The following is a 19266-nucleotide window of genomic DNA, read 5'->3' as shown; positions in this document are numbered from 1 at the left end:
TATGAAAGAAGCGTGAAAGAGAATTATACTTATTTATGAAAGAGATTAATCTTCTTTGGTCTCAATCCTGCGGATTTGTCTGTAGCAACAGATGACCTCTCTTTCGCCATTCTCACCTATTTTCGGAAGTCCTCTTCAGCTCCTCATACGTGGACCAGCCCATGTCTTCGTATAAGTCGCTTAGGTATTGGCGGCGTAGGCGTCCTCTGGCGTTTATTCCCTCGATCGTCCCCTCTATTATTTGGTGCAGGAAACCCTCTTGCCTTAGCACGTGGCCGATCCATTCGGCGCGTCTTTTGGAGATAGTCCCGAGTAGGTGCTTCCTTTCCTTGATCAATCGTAGCACCTCGTCGTTGGAGATGTCGTCTCTCCAGAATATCCCGAGCATTCTTCTATAGATCCACATCTCCAACGCATTCAGCCTATTCTTATCTCTTTCAGATAGGCACCATGTCTCGCAGCCATACAGTAATAATGAGGAATTTATTAGGGATTAATGCCAGTTTATTATTTTAATTTCAGGAGCGTTAATGGCGGTTTACACTCCTCCCGAAAGGGTGAGTTCTTGCGAAGTGATGGCGGGGGGACGCCACGCTGTGCTGGCCCTCGAGACTCACAAGGAACTCGTCACCCTCAAGCTCATCGCGATGCACATGGAGGAGATAGACGACGGCAGAGACGAAGACTACATCTACGGAGACCCGGAAAACAACGGAAGAGTCTTTGATCTCGGAGACAAAGAAATGGGAAACGGGTGCTGATGCGAAAACCCAACAAAGCTGTCCTAAACTCGTTTCCAAACCCGAACCAGTGACTCAAGTCAGGTCCTCGAACCGTGATCCGGAAGTCTTCTCGGAGTCATCTGCGTAATAATTATTGATCGTAATTAATATCTTATGAATGATGGTGAAAAATAGCGGAGAAAGTTTTGAAGTTTTAAAAAAAAAATCGATCGACAGGCAAGAGCCTGGAGAAACAATTTTTATTATAAAAATAAAAGTACTAAAAGGAATGCTACGTCATAAAGTAATCGTACGGTGTCACATTCTGAGGCAACTTCTCGCAGTATGTATAGGTGCCTATATGCCTAACTTCCGTATACACTATCACACCGCTAGCCAGATATCAGAAGAGATCAAAGATATTTTATGCAATATATATTCGGTGTTGTATTTACCAAAATAAGTGTTTATCGCGAGGAGAAAACAACATATTTAGACTACTCTTAGAAAGGTATGTCAAGCCCTCTGCAGTTATTATTCTTGTAAAATGAAGTCAATAAATTTGGATTTGTCGTTAATGAATTAAGGTTGTCGTAATGTCCTACGTAATACGTCGCAGAGGCGGCCGGTATGGTCGCAGAGCACCGAAAATGCGTCACCACACGCGCGGAGATGCACATCTCTCGGGGAACTCTCTCAAGAATTCTGGCCTCAACAATTTGTTCATTCCACGTGTCATTATTTATTAGCTAATATTGTTATGAATAATCTCTCATCCCCTTAATAAATGCCCGGAAATATCTCTAAAGGTTGCCAAAGGTCAAAATACTAATCTTAATTATACAGTAGGTTAGAAGCAATGGCTTTGTCTTCATCTGAAGAACAATACTCCTTTTTATCTGTGGTGGTTATATTCTGCCAATATGTCATGGGAAACTATATAATATAACTATATAATGTGAACACAAGAATGGTGCAATCATTTTCCCTATTTACATTTAATATACAATGTTTCACATACATAATTGGGTAACAAAAAAAGATCCATCCATTTAAAATCATAATTTTTCTTGTAAATTTACAAACAAATAAAGTGAGTATTGGTAATCACCAATACTCACTTTATTCTTAATGATTAAAATCAATATAAACGCAACCCACTATGTTTAACGAATTTTCCAACGATCAAAAAGTAGAAATTTGGTAAAACTCTAAAATTTCTATGCCTTTGTTCAATTATGAAGTGTCAGTTGGTCTTTATTTATATTTTTATTATAATTATAAGTACTTTCTACCAATCAAGGATATTGAATCACCGTTTCTTAACTAAGCGATCAAGCACTATGGGGTTAGTCAACTGTGCATCAAATAAAGTGTTCAGCCGCACCGATCGTACTGACGATGTGTAACCAGTGGTTTCTTTGACAAGTTTGTAATTAGTTAGTTATTAATGTGTCTGAATGGTGATTTAATTTACTTTAGACAAATAAGCTGGAAGATCAATGAAGAAAAATATGTTATCGACGTTTATTTCTTCAGATTTACAGCAACACTTTTCTTGTTTACCTTCTTACCCTCCGCACCTAACTGTGTATAGGGCACTGCATCGGCTCGCTATGAAAGCAGTGTTACTTTGATCGCTAATTACATGAAGGCAAGTCCTGCACTTCAGATATCAGACCAAGGTGATATTATTTAAATATAGGAGTGAAAATAAATTTATTTTTTGACTCCCCTGGGGGGTTGAACCCGGGATCCCAATACCGCAGCCAAATGCTTTAATCTCTATACTACGAAGGCAGACAAAACACTATTCTATTCCATATAATATAAATTATTGAAAAACATTTTTTTTTGTATACAAGTACTATGTACTGCGGATAAGAATATCCTTAAAATGAGGGATTACTGGAAAGACAATTTTCGTAGTTATAAATATCTTACTTACAATCTTTACAAAAAATTACGAACTGTCAAATTAGTTATAACTCTTAAATTAACTGATGTACATCTATACACATTTAAAGATTTTCATATTCTAAAACCAGTACTTTGTTTTAAAGAAAAAAGGTGCCAGAAGTTGTATTTTATTCAATTTTAATTAGCAATATAACGGAAGGAACATAGTTTTAGTTCTTAATAGAAATATATTTGTTAAATAGGAAAATATATAAATTTCTGAGAGTATTATTGAATTTAAAATCATAAAAATAAATCATGAGTTGAAAGTAATTACAAAAAAGGCATATTGAATGATATTTATAATAATAAACCTAAAAATACTTTTGGGTGTATTTTTAGGGTTATAAACTAAAATGCACAACAAGGGATTCCAGTCAACTATACCAAGAGCTGAATATTTTTGCATAGTTATAATGATGTCACACAGTGACGTTTATTAGTTCTCAAAAAAAGTAAGTTTTTAAACTACATTTGTCTCTAACAAAGTGCTTTGTATATTCTTCAATGACTTTTCATAAATTGTGATAACAATCATATTTTGATCTTTTGGCAACCTTCATCGATTTGAATTATATCAGTTAAAAATATCTTAATTTGTTAGTACATTTAGTTTTTTGTGGAGTGAAGTTGTGTTGCATGCCATTATTTATATGTATCACTAAAAAACGTTGAGTTTATTTGATTTAAATAATGCAGATATCTGTATCATTCATTCCGTTTTATTTTCAACTGACAATATTTTGGATTGGTGATAAAATTCAAACATTATGAATTACTTACAATACTTATAAATAGTAACAATTTATTGCCAATTTTAAAATGTTGACCAGATAACTACTATGGGTAGATTGAGATATTTCACTCATGTTTTTTTTGTTTTATGACGTTTGGCTGGCATTGTTATTGACATTGTCTTTGAAGAAAATTTCTTGATCAAGTTTCATTGCAATATTATTTTCTTATTTTCTGCATTGTACCATCAGAAAATATCTTTTATTCGTATCTCCCTCTATATGTGAACATGCCAATTGGATAGCTTGACAGATAAAACGTAGTTTAAGAATAAAAAGTACAAAATATGGTATATAAAAGTATAAACAGTACTCATTTTGTTCCCACAAGAAACATAAATGTATTAATAGAAATAAGGTATTTCATATTTTGCAACTGATTGTACGAAGCCATAAAAATTCTTATGGTAGTCAATCTAAAAACAATGCTAAAAATAACTAGCCTATTTTAATTTTAAATGGTGAATATTCCACGAATCGGTGCTTGACACTTGTTTGTCCGATAGATCATTTAGAAAAGAATCTTCTTAAACCAACACGGTGTTGACTTGATAAAAAGGTGATCACACAACCTCTTTTGTATCTATTCACCTCCATTATAAAATTATCAATAACGTAATAATAGTTTTTTTGATAAAAAGTATTTATCAATAGGATTATGATCAAATGTTTCATTTTTACGGGAAAGCGCATACTGATCATTCAAAAATTACATATGATCCGAAGCAGGGTACCAAAGACCCCAATTCATAATTGTATAGAAATAATAGTACGCAGCTCGTATCTCACAGAGTCACAAATTCCACATGCTCTCCAGCACGCTGACTGACAGCGACAATTAAATAAGCGAGAGGCCAGAAACCGGATCAAAATTCACATTTTCTAAATGGTCTATTGGACTAACCGAACACGATCAAGCAATAAAATATTTGTATTTGTATCTTACCAGAGGTGGAAGAGGAGAATGTGAGAGCATGTGAACTGCGGAAGAGGGGTTTAGTTGTAATATTTAGATTTAAATAATTGTGTTTTTGAAATGTTGTCAACTTGATAATGCATCATATTTTTGAATGTCATTAAATCACTTCATCTATGTGTTACGATATGAAGAAATATATGCTTAAGAAATTTATATTATATGTACCTATTTAGATGATTGCAGATTTTTCTGAACAGAGATTGACCCTATTTTTGCAATAAAAATGATCAACGCTTTAGATACTTCATAGTTTGAAAATTTTATGTTATATCATTGTTCATAATCACATGTTTTTTTTTAATCTTCAAAATCACTTGCAAAGTTCTGCAAAATATTTGCACAAACACATACAAAATTGGCACATGCTTTGTAGAATTTAATAATCTGTCATTATCAATATAAATCAAAATATGATTTATCATTTAACTGCATTGATTCATTTTTGTGATGTTTTATTTCATTTTGCGGCTTTTATAATGCTCTCGCAAGGTCAAACAGCGTCACAAAATCAATCAATTCCTCTTCATCCTAACCTAACAGTAAACATTGCACCGGGTGAACTTTTTTGCATTCTTTGTCTCAATATTAATTGGATGTTTATTAATAAGGGTGTAATTGATGTTATAGGTATGTATTTTTATGGATTAAGGTAGATTCTACATAAGATCGGTTAAGAAATTTAGTCCTATATATATATTTTATTCCTATAAATATATATGTACTCATGCCAATAAATTTCTAATACAAAGCAATATGATTCGAAGATATACTTGATAATACGGTACTTACGAAGAGATAAAATTAATATATTTTTGGAATCACTATGGGAACCTTAGCTAAAAACGGAAGCAATACAAATAGATTTATAATATAAATGAGATGTTGAGATTAACTGATGTAATATTCTAACCACCATTAATTTATATATTATATATAAATTATTGATTTGCTTCTTCCACGAGGTTTAAAATATATACTTCCTCACCCCTTAGTATAGTAACATACTGCCTTACTAAGCACTTTGTCGTTTAAACTTACATATTTAAATGTTTTATTGGATTTTCAAGTCCTTTTAAGAGGTTGATATATCTGTCTTATTTTTTATGAAACATCCACAGTAAAAATAATTATTAAAAATACTAAGGGATGTGACTAATTGGATTTACTTTGAAATATTAAAAAATAATACATTATTTTAAGGGTCAATTTGAAATTCAAACTAAGTACTTTCGGATGTGTGGGAGGTCCTCACCAAAAAGTTACATTTCCAATATTACACAAATAAATCCTTTAAATGCAAATCTGTTTTGTTTACTGTATTCTATCAAAATCTTAATTAAAGTTGCGACAAAATGTGATCAATCCTGTGTTAAACCAGTATGAAATCATTAAATCGCACCAAAACTTAACAATTTTACAAGCTAGAATTCCTGATTACTTAAAATCATTTATAATGGAAGTGTAACGTTTTTGTGAGGACCTCCACATGTGAGAAAAGTTAAAAATTAACTTTTTTATTAACTTTTTCGGCCCATGTTAGAATGTTAATATCTTCTATGTGTGACGTGTCTGATTTTTATCTAATAAATTTGGAGCAAATAGGGCTATTTAAAATAGAGGCTCTAAAGAGCATGGTTTTGGAAAGTAATACTCAGTAGTATTATGCTTTACCCCAGTGGGTTTACCCATGCTTTAGCATAAAAGGTCTAATTTGAGGAAACACTTACGCTCCATTATACGTTAAAGTCCAGTAAGTCCAATGGATTGCAATCTATGGGTAAGGTAAATATTATAAGGTTATTGCGGAATAAAGAGACACACTTCCAAATAAAGTGTGTCTATAGTTCTATAATAATCAGTGTGACGATACAAATAAGTTAAAGGATGTCTTTTAACTAATTAAATTTGTAAATAAGGACTAAAATATTGAATAAACGTGAAAAGACATCAAGAAAAGTGCAGGATGCTACATCAACGTGTATGTCAATAACATTTGGCAAACAGAGATGGCTTCAATGGTAGCTTATTTATGTGTTCACAGATATCAATGTTTTTGTAATATAAGTATTTTCTTCCACGCTCTTGGTATGAAATACTCGGACAGAGATTCGCAATATTCGTGGTAACAATGCATGGACCACCATCAAAGTCTGGTGGTTGAGACGCATTGTTTGTTGTTCACGCTTTTCAAATATAGATGATAATAATCCTTCATCCTCCCTTATTTATTTACAGATTTCAAAAGAAATTTATTGTGATTTTTTTATATTGATTTATTTGCCGATGAAGAAGTGATAATGCACAATTTTTTATACTTCAGTGTTGGTCGTTTGGTCTCTGTTCAGATGAAGGTTTGCAATTCTTGAAATGTAATCTATCACTTTATATTCTACAAAAAGGACTGACCAAATCTATTTAACTCTAAATGGTATGTCTTGGAAATCTTCCTTTCTCTATGTTTTTGGATATCCTAAAGTTTTATTTGATAAACCTTACGTCTAAGTGTAGCGATACGTCATATTGTGTATAAAGTTACCGTTCATGCCAAGGAAAGATTTATGTAACGTTTAAGGTGTATTATAATATTATTTACTGCATTTTTGAAGAGTCAAAGGCAAAGCTTTGTGAATTGCGATATTTTGTTTATAAGGACCATTTATCTTATAATTATTCGTAAATAACTACATATTTCGTCTCCTGTAAAGCTAATGAGAAACAATATCACAAATATGCATTTCAATTTTAGACATATTTACATGTATTAATTTAATGGATTAATTTATTTAAATTTTTGAACATATTTACAATGTTTTGATATAAAGTTCCTTTATGAATTATTCAAACGAATGGAGCAGCATCCTTAGAAATTTTATTTAATTTTAAAAGTAAGATTTTTCTCGTCTGTAAAATTAGTTTGTACCGAAAACTGAAAGCTCAAATTAAGTAATCGGTTGGGCTAACTTGGGCTGTCGTAATAGGCCCGCGATTCTAAATTCCGGTCAACTATCGCTGTTTCATTTAACTAAACCCAATTTCAATTAAAAGAGATAAAGATTGTAAAGAGACACTTCTCCTGCTCACTATACTCAAGTTACTTCAGTTGCTCACATCAGCCTAATGTGATCTGAAATGTTTGTAACAGGTGCTAACACGCCATATAATAATAGAAAAATGCTGAACAACATCTGAACACAAAGCAATATATCACCTGAATCAAAATATATATATGGAAAAATAGACCAAAATTTATAGAACATATTTTTAAATTTTCACATTGGAGGTATTACGCATCAAAATATATTTGTCACTTGAAATTTTGGTCTAAAATTGATATGGTCATCTTGCATGTAAGGCCGCATTATGTTCGGGCCAATACAGTAAGTGGTCAGTGGTGTCTATTTACTTTCTATACCTCTCCATAGAATAGGCATACTTTATATTGTATTATCATGTATCCAATATAACCCTGAATTTAGTTATATGAATTATTTATTATACTGTAAAATTCTAGTAATTTTAATTAGTAAATTGCTCATTGTTAAGTTTTGGTGTATTTACGTTTTATGTTATATTTACATGTGTTTTGCCTCCAATACAAAGCGAGCTACGCAACTACAAACATGTCCTTCTAATTTAAGTCACACACAGTCGGGGAAGGGTTTTTAATGCGACAGATAACTAAAATGCATAAATATTAAATATGAATAAATATTCTCTCGTCCGACTATGCGTGGCCATTATTGGACTGGCATGTGGAAGGCGAGAAGCTTTCTTAACTCCACTAGATTATCGCAGGACAATTCTCGAGATTTATGATTGGATAACTTACTCAATATAATTTTTAATCAGATGTTATGTAGTAATCCCTCTGTATTTGCAGACTCATCTAGCAGAGTACAACTTACATAAACTAGTGCGAGTATGGGTATGCAACCTCCAACACTCACTGCTGCTATTCTTCTTTTCCACTCCTGTAGCACCCACTATTTCTCCCCCTTCCCTCTCCCATATATCATTAATATCCTTTACTCTAAGCTCCTTTACTCCTTTGGCATCATCTGCCTCCCATCAAACACATTCCCCTCATATGATAATTGACAGTTATGTCAACGCCGCATTTATTTAATGGGTGGTCCTACACACCATATGGGTGTAGAATGGGGGATGGAAGAGAATAATAGACAAAGTATTTGGTAAAATCTCTGTATTAAAGTAATTGGACATCTTACTCGTGGATGGCAGTCTTCCAATGTCGCCTTGCATTTTCAACGCTTGGCACTGAAACTGTATAGCTTTGCATAACATATAAAATTAATTGCTATGATTGCAAAACTACCAAAAAAACGTAAATATTGAGGGATTACAAATTGCACTTCGGAATAATTTGTCTCTGTACATCAAAATAAGAGAATAATCTTGTTTATAGACATATATATTGAATACTTAAAATAAGCCATTTTTTATAAGATATATTTTTGAAATAAGTTTGAAATTAAATGTTCACGATCAATAACTTTATACGGACTGGATTGTAAAATTTCTCGAATATGTTCCGCTTATAATCGGTCGCTTGATGCGCTATTTAAATGGGTCGAACTGTGGAGGCAATTTGCACATAACTACAATTTATTTTTAATATTTATTATTAGATTTATGTGAAGGCACAAGGCGCAGAGGGGTGAATCCAAAGTAATACAAAGTGTGCTGCAAGCGGCACTGCAAATCTATCATCGTTTCCTATTAATCATTTATCAGGTTGCTGGTCAATACGGATAAATACTTTATTTATTAGTTAAACACTTCAATACATATTACTAAGTATTGTGTGAATGGTTGTTTGTTAGAATAGGAATACATGTCAATCATATCTGGTATAGTCGTGGATATCTGGTGAACCTCAAGTGAAGTCATTTGTGTTGTAAAATCATACACATCTGTGCTGTCCTTTCATCTCATGCATCCGTGCTGTAAGTTCATCTTGTGAATCGAAATTGCACGCATCTGTACTGTCCTTTCATGTCCTGAATCAAATTCACACACATCATTGCTGCACTTTCATCTTGTGAATTAGTATTTTCATGTCATTCATCTAAAGTACTTGCGTCTGTGTTTTCATCTTGTGAATCACACATTACAAATAAAAATTTACATGAATAAAAATTCACATCTTCCGTGTTGTGATCTTACAGCCATAAAAATAAGTCCTTATGTGTTATAAAGGTTGTGAAGTCACAAATACATAAAAGTAAATTATATCAGTGTTTTATTTGATAAACACATTAGGCTAAATTATGAGTAATCTGTATCTGTTACTGGCACAATTAAATTTCGCACAATTTTGCAAAAAAAGGTAAAGCCTTTATTTATTTGATATAATTACAGCTACAATAAAACTTTGTAAAATCGTTGCATGGAATTCATATCAAGTACTTTTAAAAATTGCTTGTGGACAGTGAGTTCACCTTTATCCTATTGTCCCAACAGATGTATTTAAGTGAACTACCAAAAAAAATGTAAGTAAGTTTATTTTATTGATAATAAAAAAGGGGGATTATATTTTGTCTCTATTCAGGCAAAATTCAGTAAGTAATAAATGCTGCAATGACTTTTTGTCGCCATATAATTCTTTGGGTCCATTTGGGTGTAAAGTTTCACATTCTCGTGCCTGTGTAACACCATTCTCATGATACTTTCTGTACTGTCATGTTCGTGTGGCATTTTCTCAAGCTTATGTGAAAACTTTTCACTATCATGCGACATTTTCCAGTGCTTATATGATATTTTTTCTTCCTCTTTCTAAATTAATTGTACTTAATACACATCTCTCGTAAATCAAATTTATAAACATAACAAATTGTTTTATGTCTAACATCAGATGTCCACGATTATATAAGAATAATATTAAGTTGAGTGTATAGTAAGTAAGTTCCCCTGTGATTGTGGATTTGGAATCAGTACGTACGGCACAAGATTATTTATCTAAAAATGTAAATATTATACCTACTTCTTTATTCTTTTCCATACTCTCACCATATGAAATTTAAATGTTGCCATTTCAAAGGACTTGTCAATTTGTCATTTGCACAAAAACAAACTGATCTATATTGCTCATCTTTTAAGATATAAAGGCATAAAGATCTACAACATTTCAAAACTCAATAGCAAATAACTAGTTAAATATATCAAAATTTTATTGGATTATATCAAAAGATTATGCAGATTAAAATATATTTTATTGAATAATGCATTGAGAATGGCGGCTGCTGTTGTTGATATGCATCAATCTAGGATGCCCTAGAAGTTGATTTCTAAACATTGTCATGACTCAGCATATTTTATTTGTAGTGGTTTAACAGCCATTTATCGGGAAATAGCATTTCTTGGGGCATTGAAAGTGGTACACTGGAGATTACAAATATACCCAAACGATGTTGAAATGTGTGAAAATTGAATAAGTTATCTCAAGTGTTGGCAGTTATTGATTCTGTTATGCCTTTCAAGTTCCATAATACTAAAATTAGCAATGGCGTACCTTGAGATACCTCCCAGCTTGCTGCTATTTTCTGTAAAATAACAAAATCCTAATTGTTTACACATCAGCTTTCAAAATCAATCCAGTGGACCATTAAAATGCAATAAAAGTATTTTATTAACAAAAAGTACTTTATTAACATAAAATTTTTGTAATGGCTTGTCCTAGAAGTGGCAACGCACAATAAAAAATTATTTAAATAAACTTTATTCCAATAATTTGTATTCAAAAGTGTTAGTCAGAAGCACCGACACAAATAGAATATTCTATTTTACAAAAATTATAAATTTTTCTGACTGCAATACTTTTGGGACCTCTAATATTTATATACAATCCAATGTAGCTTATTGATTCAATGTTTTATATAATAAATTTCAATTTTAAGATCTGGTGAATTTTGATATTATTTATACTTGGATGGGAATCAAACAAAGTTTATTAAAAGTAGGTACTGAAAGTTAAACTTTCAAAGAATGAATAACTATTTAGTAAAATTTTCCCATAACCAATTTCACCCAAAAAAAAGAAAAGAAAAAATCTTCAATAAGATATAATTTCTTTCAAAATTATCATATCAAAGAAATCAATATTATCAATCATACATATTCATATTGATTTCTTTTTATCATAATGTCTCCTCACTGAGGTTTTTTTGTACCGAGGGCATGCGTTACTTGTCTGTCATGAGTAATTAATCACATATTTAATTATATTTCATAGTAAATAATAATTTTGTGTGTAATTATTGTGTTCATTATAAGGAAGGGCTTCGGAAAATTGTATTTGTCAAGGTTTGGATTCTCTACTGACACAACTTGATACTTGTATACTACTGGTAATAATGTATATTTTCTATATTGAGATTAAAATTCACCAGATCTGAACAAATTACAAAAAAATATATCTTCCAGTGTGTGTACTCCCTATTTTATGAGAAACAGTCATCAGTTATATTTTACATACTTACAATTATCTATTCAATATAATAAAATCTATTTATACTCGTAAACAAAGTTGCAATTTAAAAAAAAATTGATTCATGAATAAGGTTGTAAACCAGACAATTTAGTTGAAAGATGTATCACGCTTCATTCAGCTTCGACAACTGCCATCTGTAAAGTGATTTTTTACCACCGCGCTAAATTTAGTGACCATGCCTTTGCTGTTGCAGTCCCGAAGGCATAAAATGCAATTCCACCAGGAGTTATTTTTATGGTATAGTTTTTTTTGTCTATGGTGCTTTTCTATTGGCTGGTTCGATGACTACACCTTGACTCAAGTTATTTTTACCTGTCAAAATGGATGTGACGTGCATACTTGCGTATTGTAAAAAATATTTTTTTAATATCCTTGTAGACTACTGGGGTCAGCTCTCCTCGTCCTCAGGCTGTAGGTCCTTCTGTCCTGGACAACATCACCTAGGCCATGCCTTGGAATCATGTTATCTTTCTGCATCACCCATGAATTCCTCGGTCTTCCTCTAGATAACTTTCGAGGAAGATCCATTTCTATTGCCTGGTTAACTACATGTTCGGGTTCTCTGCGTCCTATATGCCCATACCGTCTATCAATGTCTGTTACGCCCAGGCTTCCACGAATGCGTGGAAGCCTGAGCTTAACAGACATAATTTTAACATAATAATAAGAGCGTAACACTAACTATTGTTTTGATAATAGTATGATCATTTAGTATATTATGATTTATTTACCTTTTTTTTCTTCTCTCAATTCACTAACACATGAAGAATGACAGCTCGACAGGTGACCACCAGCTGGATATCAAATGGCATAACAAGAATGCATTTATTATTAAAAAGCAATCTCTAAATTCAGGGCAGTGATGGTAGACCCTGAAATGGCAGTTGCAATGTCGGCTTTGAAGTGTATCATTACAGGGCAAACAAATTGTTATTGCATTTGGTTTTTAGATTCAATCACACAAAGTTAATACATAATGCTAAACGGTATATGTATAAATTCAGTTGCGTATTTTAAGTTACTGATATATTTGACATCAAAAACTTAAGCTGAGAAAAAGTCATGAATATCTGAATCAGACAACTGAAAAAGTAACAATTTACCCTTTAGGCACATCTCTACAGCCACTTAAAAGCATTAACAACCCAGAAATGAACATCCACTATTATAGTATGGTCATATACGAGCTGATGATTGTTTCTCAGACAAACTTTCCACTTGTGTAATATGTTAAACTGCATATATCGCTGTTCTTATCTGTTATGTATTCATGGCTATATTATGTGAGGAGAAATACAGTACATCTGTACAGACGCCATGATTTTGTTCTAAATAAATTGAAATGTGTCAATGATAAGTGTTTTATTTTCATCATAAAAACCCACTGATTGCATGTTGAATGCCTACATAGTGCATAATTGACGATTCAAAATACTTTTATGCAGTTTTCTTTATTATCATTTTGAACAAAAATTTTAATCACCAATTGATGGGAGGACTGTTCTCCCGAAATTAATAGTTTAAATTTAAAACAAAAATTTAGTAATGCTTTTAACTGAGTTGATTTAGTCAGAAACAGTAATAATTTGCATATTCATTTATCACGGAATAAAACGTTATTTTTATTACCCAATGGTAATAAATGGTAATAAAGGGCATATAAAGTCTATAAATAAAAAAAAAAACTGTTAATTCATTTTATGAAATTTTATTTCCATTCCATTTTGGACGAAAACAAATAATAGATTACATTAAAATTACATAATTACATAACGGAAATTCTACAAAAGAAATAATTTGACTATGTGAAGTAGTGATCCCACAACTATACAGTTCTGTGCTACCAACCAGCTTCCACTCAACACTTCCCAGAGCGGCGTAATGCAAAATGGCTATCAATTATCACAAAAAATAAATACAATTGCATCATATTTGTTACAAACACCACGAGAAAACATTGCCACACATTGAGGAATAATCGAGTCCAAAAATCAAGTTGACAGTGTCATCCGACGTTGATAAAAGCATAATTTCTTGTCATATATAAAGACGTCCGCAAAGTGACAAATGGGAATAAACATTTTAGCAAAATGTTCCATTTAGACAAGTAAAAAATCTGAATATTAATGTGATTTCTAAAAACAGATCCATTAACATAAAAAATTATCAAAATGGAGGCGACTGAAGATTAATAGCATAAATTTTTAACATGAAATTCACATACAAGCTTCAAATCTTTTACATATCTTCGATGTGATAATAATTTCTTTGATTAAAACGTCAATTAATTTGGTTAGTTTATTATAGAAATAAACCAAGATCACAGCCATTGTTTTTTCAAGTTTCTGTGTATAAAGCTCGTCCGAAATGGTGAGATTTCGAAGGGGATGGTTTGGATTATTTGGCAATGTGTTGCGGAGTTTCTTGTGCGTTTTATCGGTGAATGCGATTCCGTTTGCTGTCGGCGGTGAGCTGGCGAAGAGTGGGAGAGCGGAATTACTTCCATCGGTTGTTTTCATAGTCCCACTTGGAGGATAGGCCGTCCACGGGGTTGACCTCGAGGTCCAGCATCCTCTTGAGCTGCGCCTTCTGGTGAGCCTCATCCATGGTGATGGGTAGGGGAGGCAGGACTGGAACATATTATCATTATTAGTATTCATGATTTTGGGATACATGCAAAAGACATTCCGAAAGTCTTAGAAATAAAAATTAAAAGTTGACAATATCCCAAAGTTTGTTAATGCATGTGGTTAAGCAATGAACAGTGAAAAATTGCCAGAATCCTCTGGTAATTTCTCAATAATTTTCATATCCATGAGACAAGAACAACGTATACATATTAACAAGTTGCTAAGGTTGTCTGTGGTTAGTGTAACGGACTCTTGCGTCAGAGTTTCTGTGTTCGAACCCACTCTACCACAATATGATTAGCTATTTTTAATAATGAGCCGCTTAGACTCAGGGGAATAGTACAAAATTGAAGTATTTTTAAATAATAATAAAAGCACAAATATTTCTCTAAAAAATGTTATAAAACAAATTTCAAAAATACATTTAAAAAAACAAAATAATATCAGAATTTTTTTTATTGATATTTCCACAGAAATTAAAGTTATTGTGCCAGGAATATGGAAGTCTGGGCATTTACAGAGTTAACGTACAAATTCAATACTGCCATCCATTGAAGTTATATGTAATACGTACATACATACCTACATAGGTAGAGGTAATTAAATCCACTAATTGCATGCCATTTGTTCAACATTATACCACACTCAAAATATTGTTAATAGAACATTAATAAATATGTTTGTACCATTTGAATATAAATAAACAGAAAGACCGAAGACATCTGGTAATAGATCAGCGTAACATATAAGCTGAACATTTCAGGATTAGCAAAGATAGGACAACCCCTCAAAATTTTTAAGATGGACACCTTGGGAGAACAAAAGAGGTGTTAAAAGAACCCAAAAGAGATGGTCCGATAATATAGTCGCTGTGGGGGGTAAAAACTGGCTGCAAGCAGCAACCGACCGGAGGAAATGGAAAGAAGGGGAAGAGGCCTATATCCAGCAGTGGGGGACAGAGGGCTCATGAAGAAGAAGAAAGATGGGCAAAGGTCTGGCAGACGTCAAGATAACTCACCGTAGAGCTTGAGCAGCATGTACGCCCAGATGGGCAGCGAGCAGATGAACACGCCCCAGCCGGTGATGAACTTCCACTCGCCGGTGGGAGCCTCGAACTCCGCGAAGGTCTGGCAGAAGGAGGCTCGGTACAGCTGCTTCTTCTCCTCCAGGGACAGCTTGGACCAGTCTCCCTTCTCCTTCTCTCTCAGGACCTGGAACGGTACGCGGGAAAGTTAAACCAAACTCCAAAATGGTACTTTTCTTTAACGTATTTCGCAGATACTTTGTGGCACATTTTATAAACTTTATAAAATAAAACAACCTTGATTTTACCTAACTGAATATTTCAATGTTTTAGAGTTAGTAGACATTTCACTAAAACCTGTTGGATCATGACGTAAGGTGTAGAAACAAGAGCTGAGAATGAAAAGCCTTTTATGAACCACCGAAATGAAGACTCTAGGACCGATTGCAGACCTTACACTTCGCGACAGAGTAAGAAACTCTGGAATTAGAACAATCTGCCATGTCGAAGATGTTGTGCGATGGGAAAGAGAAAGAAGATGTTTCAGGAGAAATCATGTGGGAAGAGCAAGTTCAGATTGAGTGGTGAGAATAGCAGCATGAGAGGTGACAGGCCCCCAGGAAGAACACCTAACCGATGGAGATACAGCTATATACTGATGGTGATACCTTCCAGGAGCGGACCAGAGAATAACAGGACATGGTCCTAAATAAAATAAGAAGAAGAAAATGTTTAACCCCGATGATGACAAGGTTCTTGTAGAAACTAGTTGGGGAAAAAAAATTCTAATAAAAAGTGATTAAAAACAAAGTTTCATTAATTGATTCGGCAGTTACATTGTGGTAAAATTTATCCATTTTTAATTTATGTTTTACCTTTTAAATACCACTAATTCTTAAAATCTACTGTGGCACATATTCAAACACCGTATGTGAAGCTAATTCTAAGTTTTTTAGAGTTAGGTCCTTGGGACGTTGAAGGTTGAAGAGGGGGTAGAAGCTGTTTCTTGCATTAAAACACGTGTCACAGTAGATTTTTTGGAAATAGTGGTATTTACTGAGTACAACTTAAATTAAAGTTGTTTAATTTTATAAAGTCTACAATATGGTAAAGCTAAACGTTTGAAGCGAGCGCAATATTTGACCTTGATGTCGGGTGTGTCCTCGCGGAAGCGTATGGCGGGCATGGGGAAGTCGGAGCGGTCGGCGTAGTTGGCACCGCCATTGACCCCGTAGCCGACCACCTCCCGGTTGCCGATGCGCGCGCGGCCGTGCAGCGCGGCGCTGCCCGCGGGCGCCCTCAGCGCCGCCATCAAGCGGTTGGCAAGTAGCTTGGACATTCTGGCCTTCTGAAAACATAACCAACTCATACATTCAACACACTGCAGGAAACTAAATTTATTCAAAATAGGACTCATAGTGATCTGTGGACTGCTTTGGGTAGTTTCGCGTCTTAAAACATTGTTTTCAGGAAACGCTTAACTCATTCGCCGCCAATCATGATGTGTATTCAATGTATTATTCATATTCGGTTTAGTCACCATTGTGTGTGTAGTCATTTTTAAATCAAACACAGATTTTTTGAGTGTAGTCATATCGGCGTGAATGAAAAGACAATTTTAAAGACTATTTGCATTTAATTTAACTTATGGAAAATATTTATCTATATTATCAAAAAAAATTACGTGGCTTCTGGTGAAATATTGCTTCCCTAACCAGGCAGCGAACGTGTTAATAGTACCTTTTACATACTGTCGGTAGAGAGCGGGAGGCGCTTCTAAGTGTTCTATTTGCTTACTTTTGGTAGAGCATGAGACGCCAAAAAACATTGTACAGATCGGAATTGGGTTTGCGATTACTAATGATTAGTATACTAAGTAATAAATATGGGTGATTTTCACTCTCATATTTATTTAATATCACCCTGGACTGGTACAAGAAGCGCAGGGCTGATCGCCTCGCCTTCATATAATTAACGATCAAGATCGTCTAACAAAAAAAAAAACAGCTCTTTTCCATGATTATTAATTTGTATACAGATAATCTTCTTTTTTCAAAAATAATATAAACCTTTAGATATATTTTTATTAGAATTTTAAACCAGATTCATGTGTTAAAAATGTCTTTTTTTTTACTGTTAATAGTAATTGCACGGCATGAAATAAAAATCTATTCTAAAAACATTATTTTGGAAATAATTTTATTGAAAGAATTTCATATTATAATTTTAAGACATTCCACTCACGATAAAAAATGGTATCTATGGAACAGCTGACAGTCAAAATAGAGGTTTACGGCTTTCGCGGAATGTAACAGCCGATTTTTTATTATTATTTGTGCACCAATTAAGGGGAAATAATCGATCAAAGAGTTCAAAGATATTTATTTACATTACTTGATTTATTATCAGATTATTGACAGAACATCGCGGCGGATTATGTAACTTGGGGCTTGCAAGTTGACGTTGCCAAACCTTAACAAAACATAAGAAATATACTTCTGTGGTGATTAAAATACATAAATATTTATTAATTACGGCTCCTTAATAATAATCTATATCTTTGACTAGATAATTGACATAACCTAGTCAAAGGTTACCTAACATGTTCGGCTACGTCAAAATTATAAGACACTATCAACGTTTCGGTTCACACACAAACTAACTAGAAAGTGGAGTCTAAATACGGAAAAGTATTTTCTTGTTATATTTAACCGTGAAATAAAAGAAATGTGCATTTTGTCCCGACACACTCACCTTGGATCCCGAACACAGACTAACTATTTATATAAAGACCGCCAACTACCTCGATTTTTTATGGCTGGAAGTGATATTCGCTAGCGGCCGGAAGTGACGTAAACGGCTACTAGTACTAAACTCCCGGCTGGGCGTGACTTCGCCGCGGCTGGGCGTGACTTCGCCGCGGCTGAATGTCGAATCCACCCGCCGAAATATTTATCATTAATTTTTCAGGTTAAATGGTATTGATATTGAAATTTGTTGTATTACATATTTTCAAAATTATAATATTAATATTACAAAGAAGATATTTCACTATCTAAATTTATTTATTTCAGTGTAAACAAAAATAGAAAGGTCACGGCTAAAACGCGACATTTATAAAAAGAGTTTAGGCGTTTAGTTGAGTTCAAAAGTTCAGTTTAATAATGGTTACTCAACTCAGCCGTACAACGGTAAATGGTAATGGTAATTTTTTTGACTTACTATAATATATATAAAATTCCAGAAAACACAATATTTTAAAAGGACAGAAGGAGTGTCCACCACTTCCTGAAGTTATGTTTCTTATCGGGGGTGCCAGCGCCCCTTTCTGGACGTTTTGGAAGTCTGGCTAGGCGTTTTTAAAATTTTCGCATTTGGGGGGTGCTGCAGAAGGGAGCGGGAGGTTCAAGGGAACGTTGTGTCAATAAAGAAAAACTACACTTTCATACGCAAAATTTAACTTTAACTTTGGCATAATACTCAATATTATCAAGTTCTTCATATAAAACAAGGGCCCATTAAAAAAGACATATAGTATCATAGCCACATTAATGCCCTTATCGAAGATATGATAATACGGTTCAAAGACTAACAGGAACTTTTGATATCAGCTTGGTTAATCAATCCATTTTTATCAGACGTAGAAAG

General features: G+C 33.4%; 2 protein-coding genes across 3 annotated transcripts in view; one reads left to right on the top strand and one right to left on the bottom strand.

Moving 5' to 3' along the window:
- Positions 1-13321, top strand: part of LOC148309237 (NACHT domain- and WD repeat-containing protein 1) — a 53645-nt gene extending 40324 nt beyond the window's left edge. Inside the window, exon 24 of the mRNA XM_088260451.1 lies at positions 523-13321. Within this exon, the coding sequence (XP_088116577.1) occupies positions 523-761 (239 nt within the window). The 3' untranslated portion in view covers positions 762-13321. The remainder of the gene's footprint in view (positions 1-522) is intronic.
- A 335-nt stretch (positions 13322-13656) lies between these two features.
- Positions 13657-19266, bottom strand: part of COX4 (Cytochrome c oxidase subunit 4) — a 12791-nt gene continuing 7181 nt past the window's right edge. The window contains exons 1-4 of one of the 2 annotated variants that reach the window (XM_088260490.1): positions 17863-18380; positions 16763-16966; positions 15613-15805; positions 13657-14594 (exon numbers count right to left, since the gene is read on the bottom strand). In XM_088260490.1, coding sequence (XP_088116616.1) covers positions 14461-14594; positions 15613-15805; positions 16763-16957 — 522 coding nt within the window. In that variant the 5' untranslated portion in view covers positions 16958-16966; positions 17863-18380 and the 3' untranslated portion in view covers positions 13657-14460. Of the gene's footprint in view, positions 14595-15612; positions 15806-16762; positions 16967-17862; positions 18381-19266 lie in introns of those variants that run through there. The other variant, XM_088260489.1, reaches the window with a different exon arrangement.

Source organism: Brachycentrus maculatus, unplaced genomic scaffold (genome assembly GCF_059751285.1).
Source record: "Brachycentrus maculatus isolate JH-2025_06_01 unplaced genomic scaffold, ASM5975128v1 h1tg000136l, whole genome shotgun sequence".
Taxonomy (NCBI): domain Eukaryota; kingdom Metazoa; phylum Arthropoda; class Insecta; order Trichoptera; family Brachycentridae; genus Brachycentrus; species Brachycentrus maculatus.
Note: the sequence above shows the minus strand (reverse complement) of the source record. Positions and strands in the feature narration are given on the sequence as shown.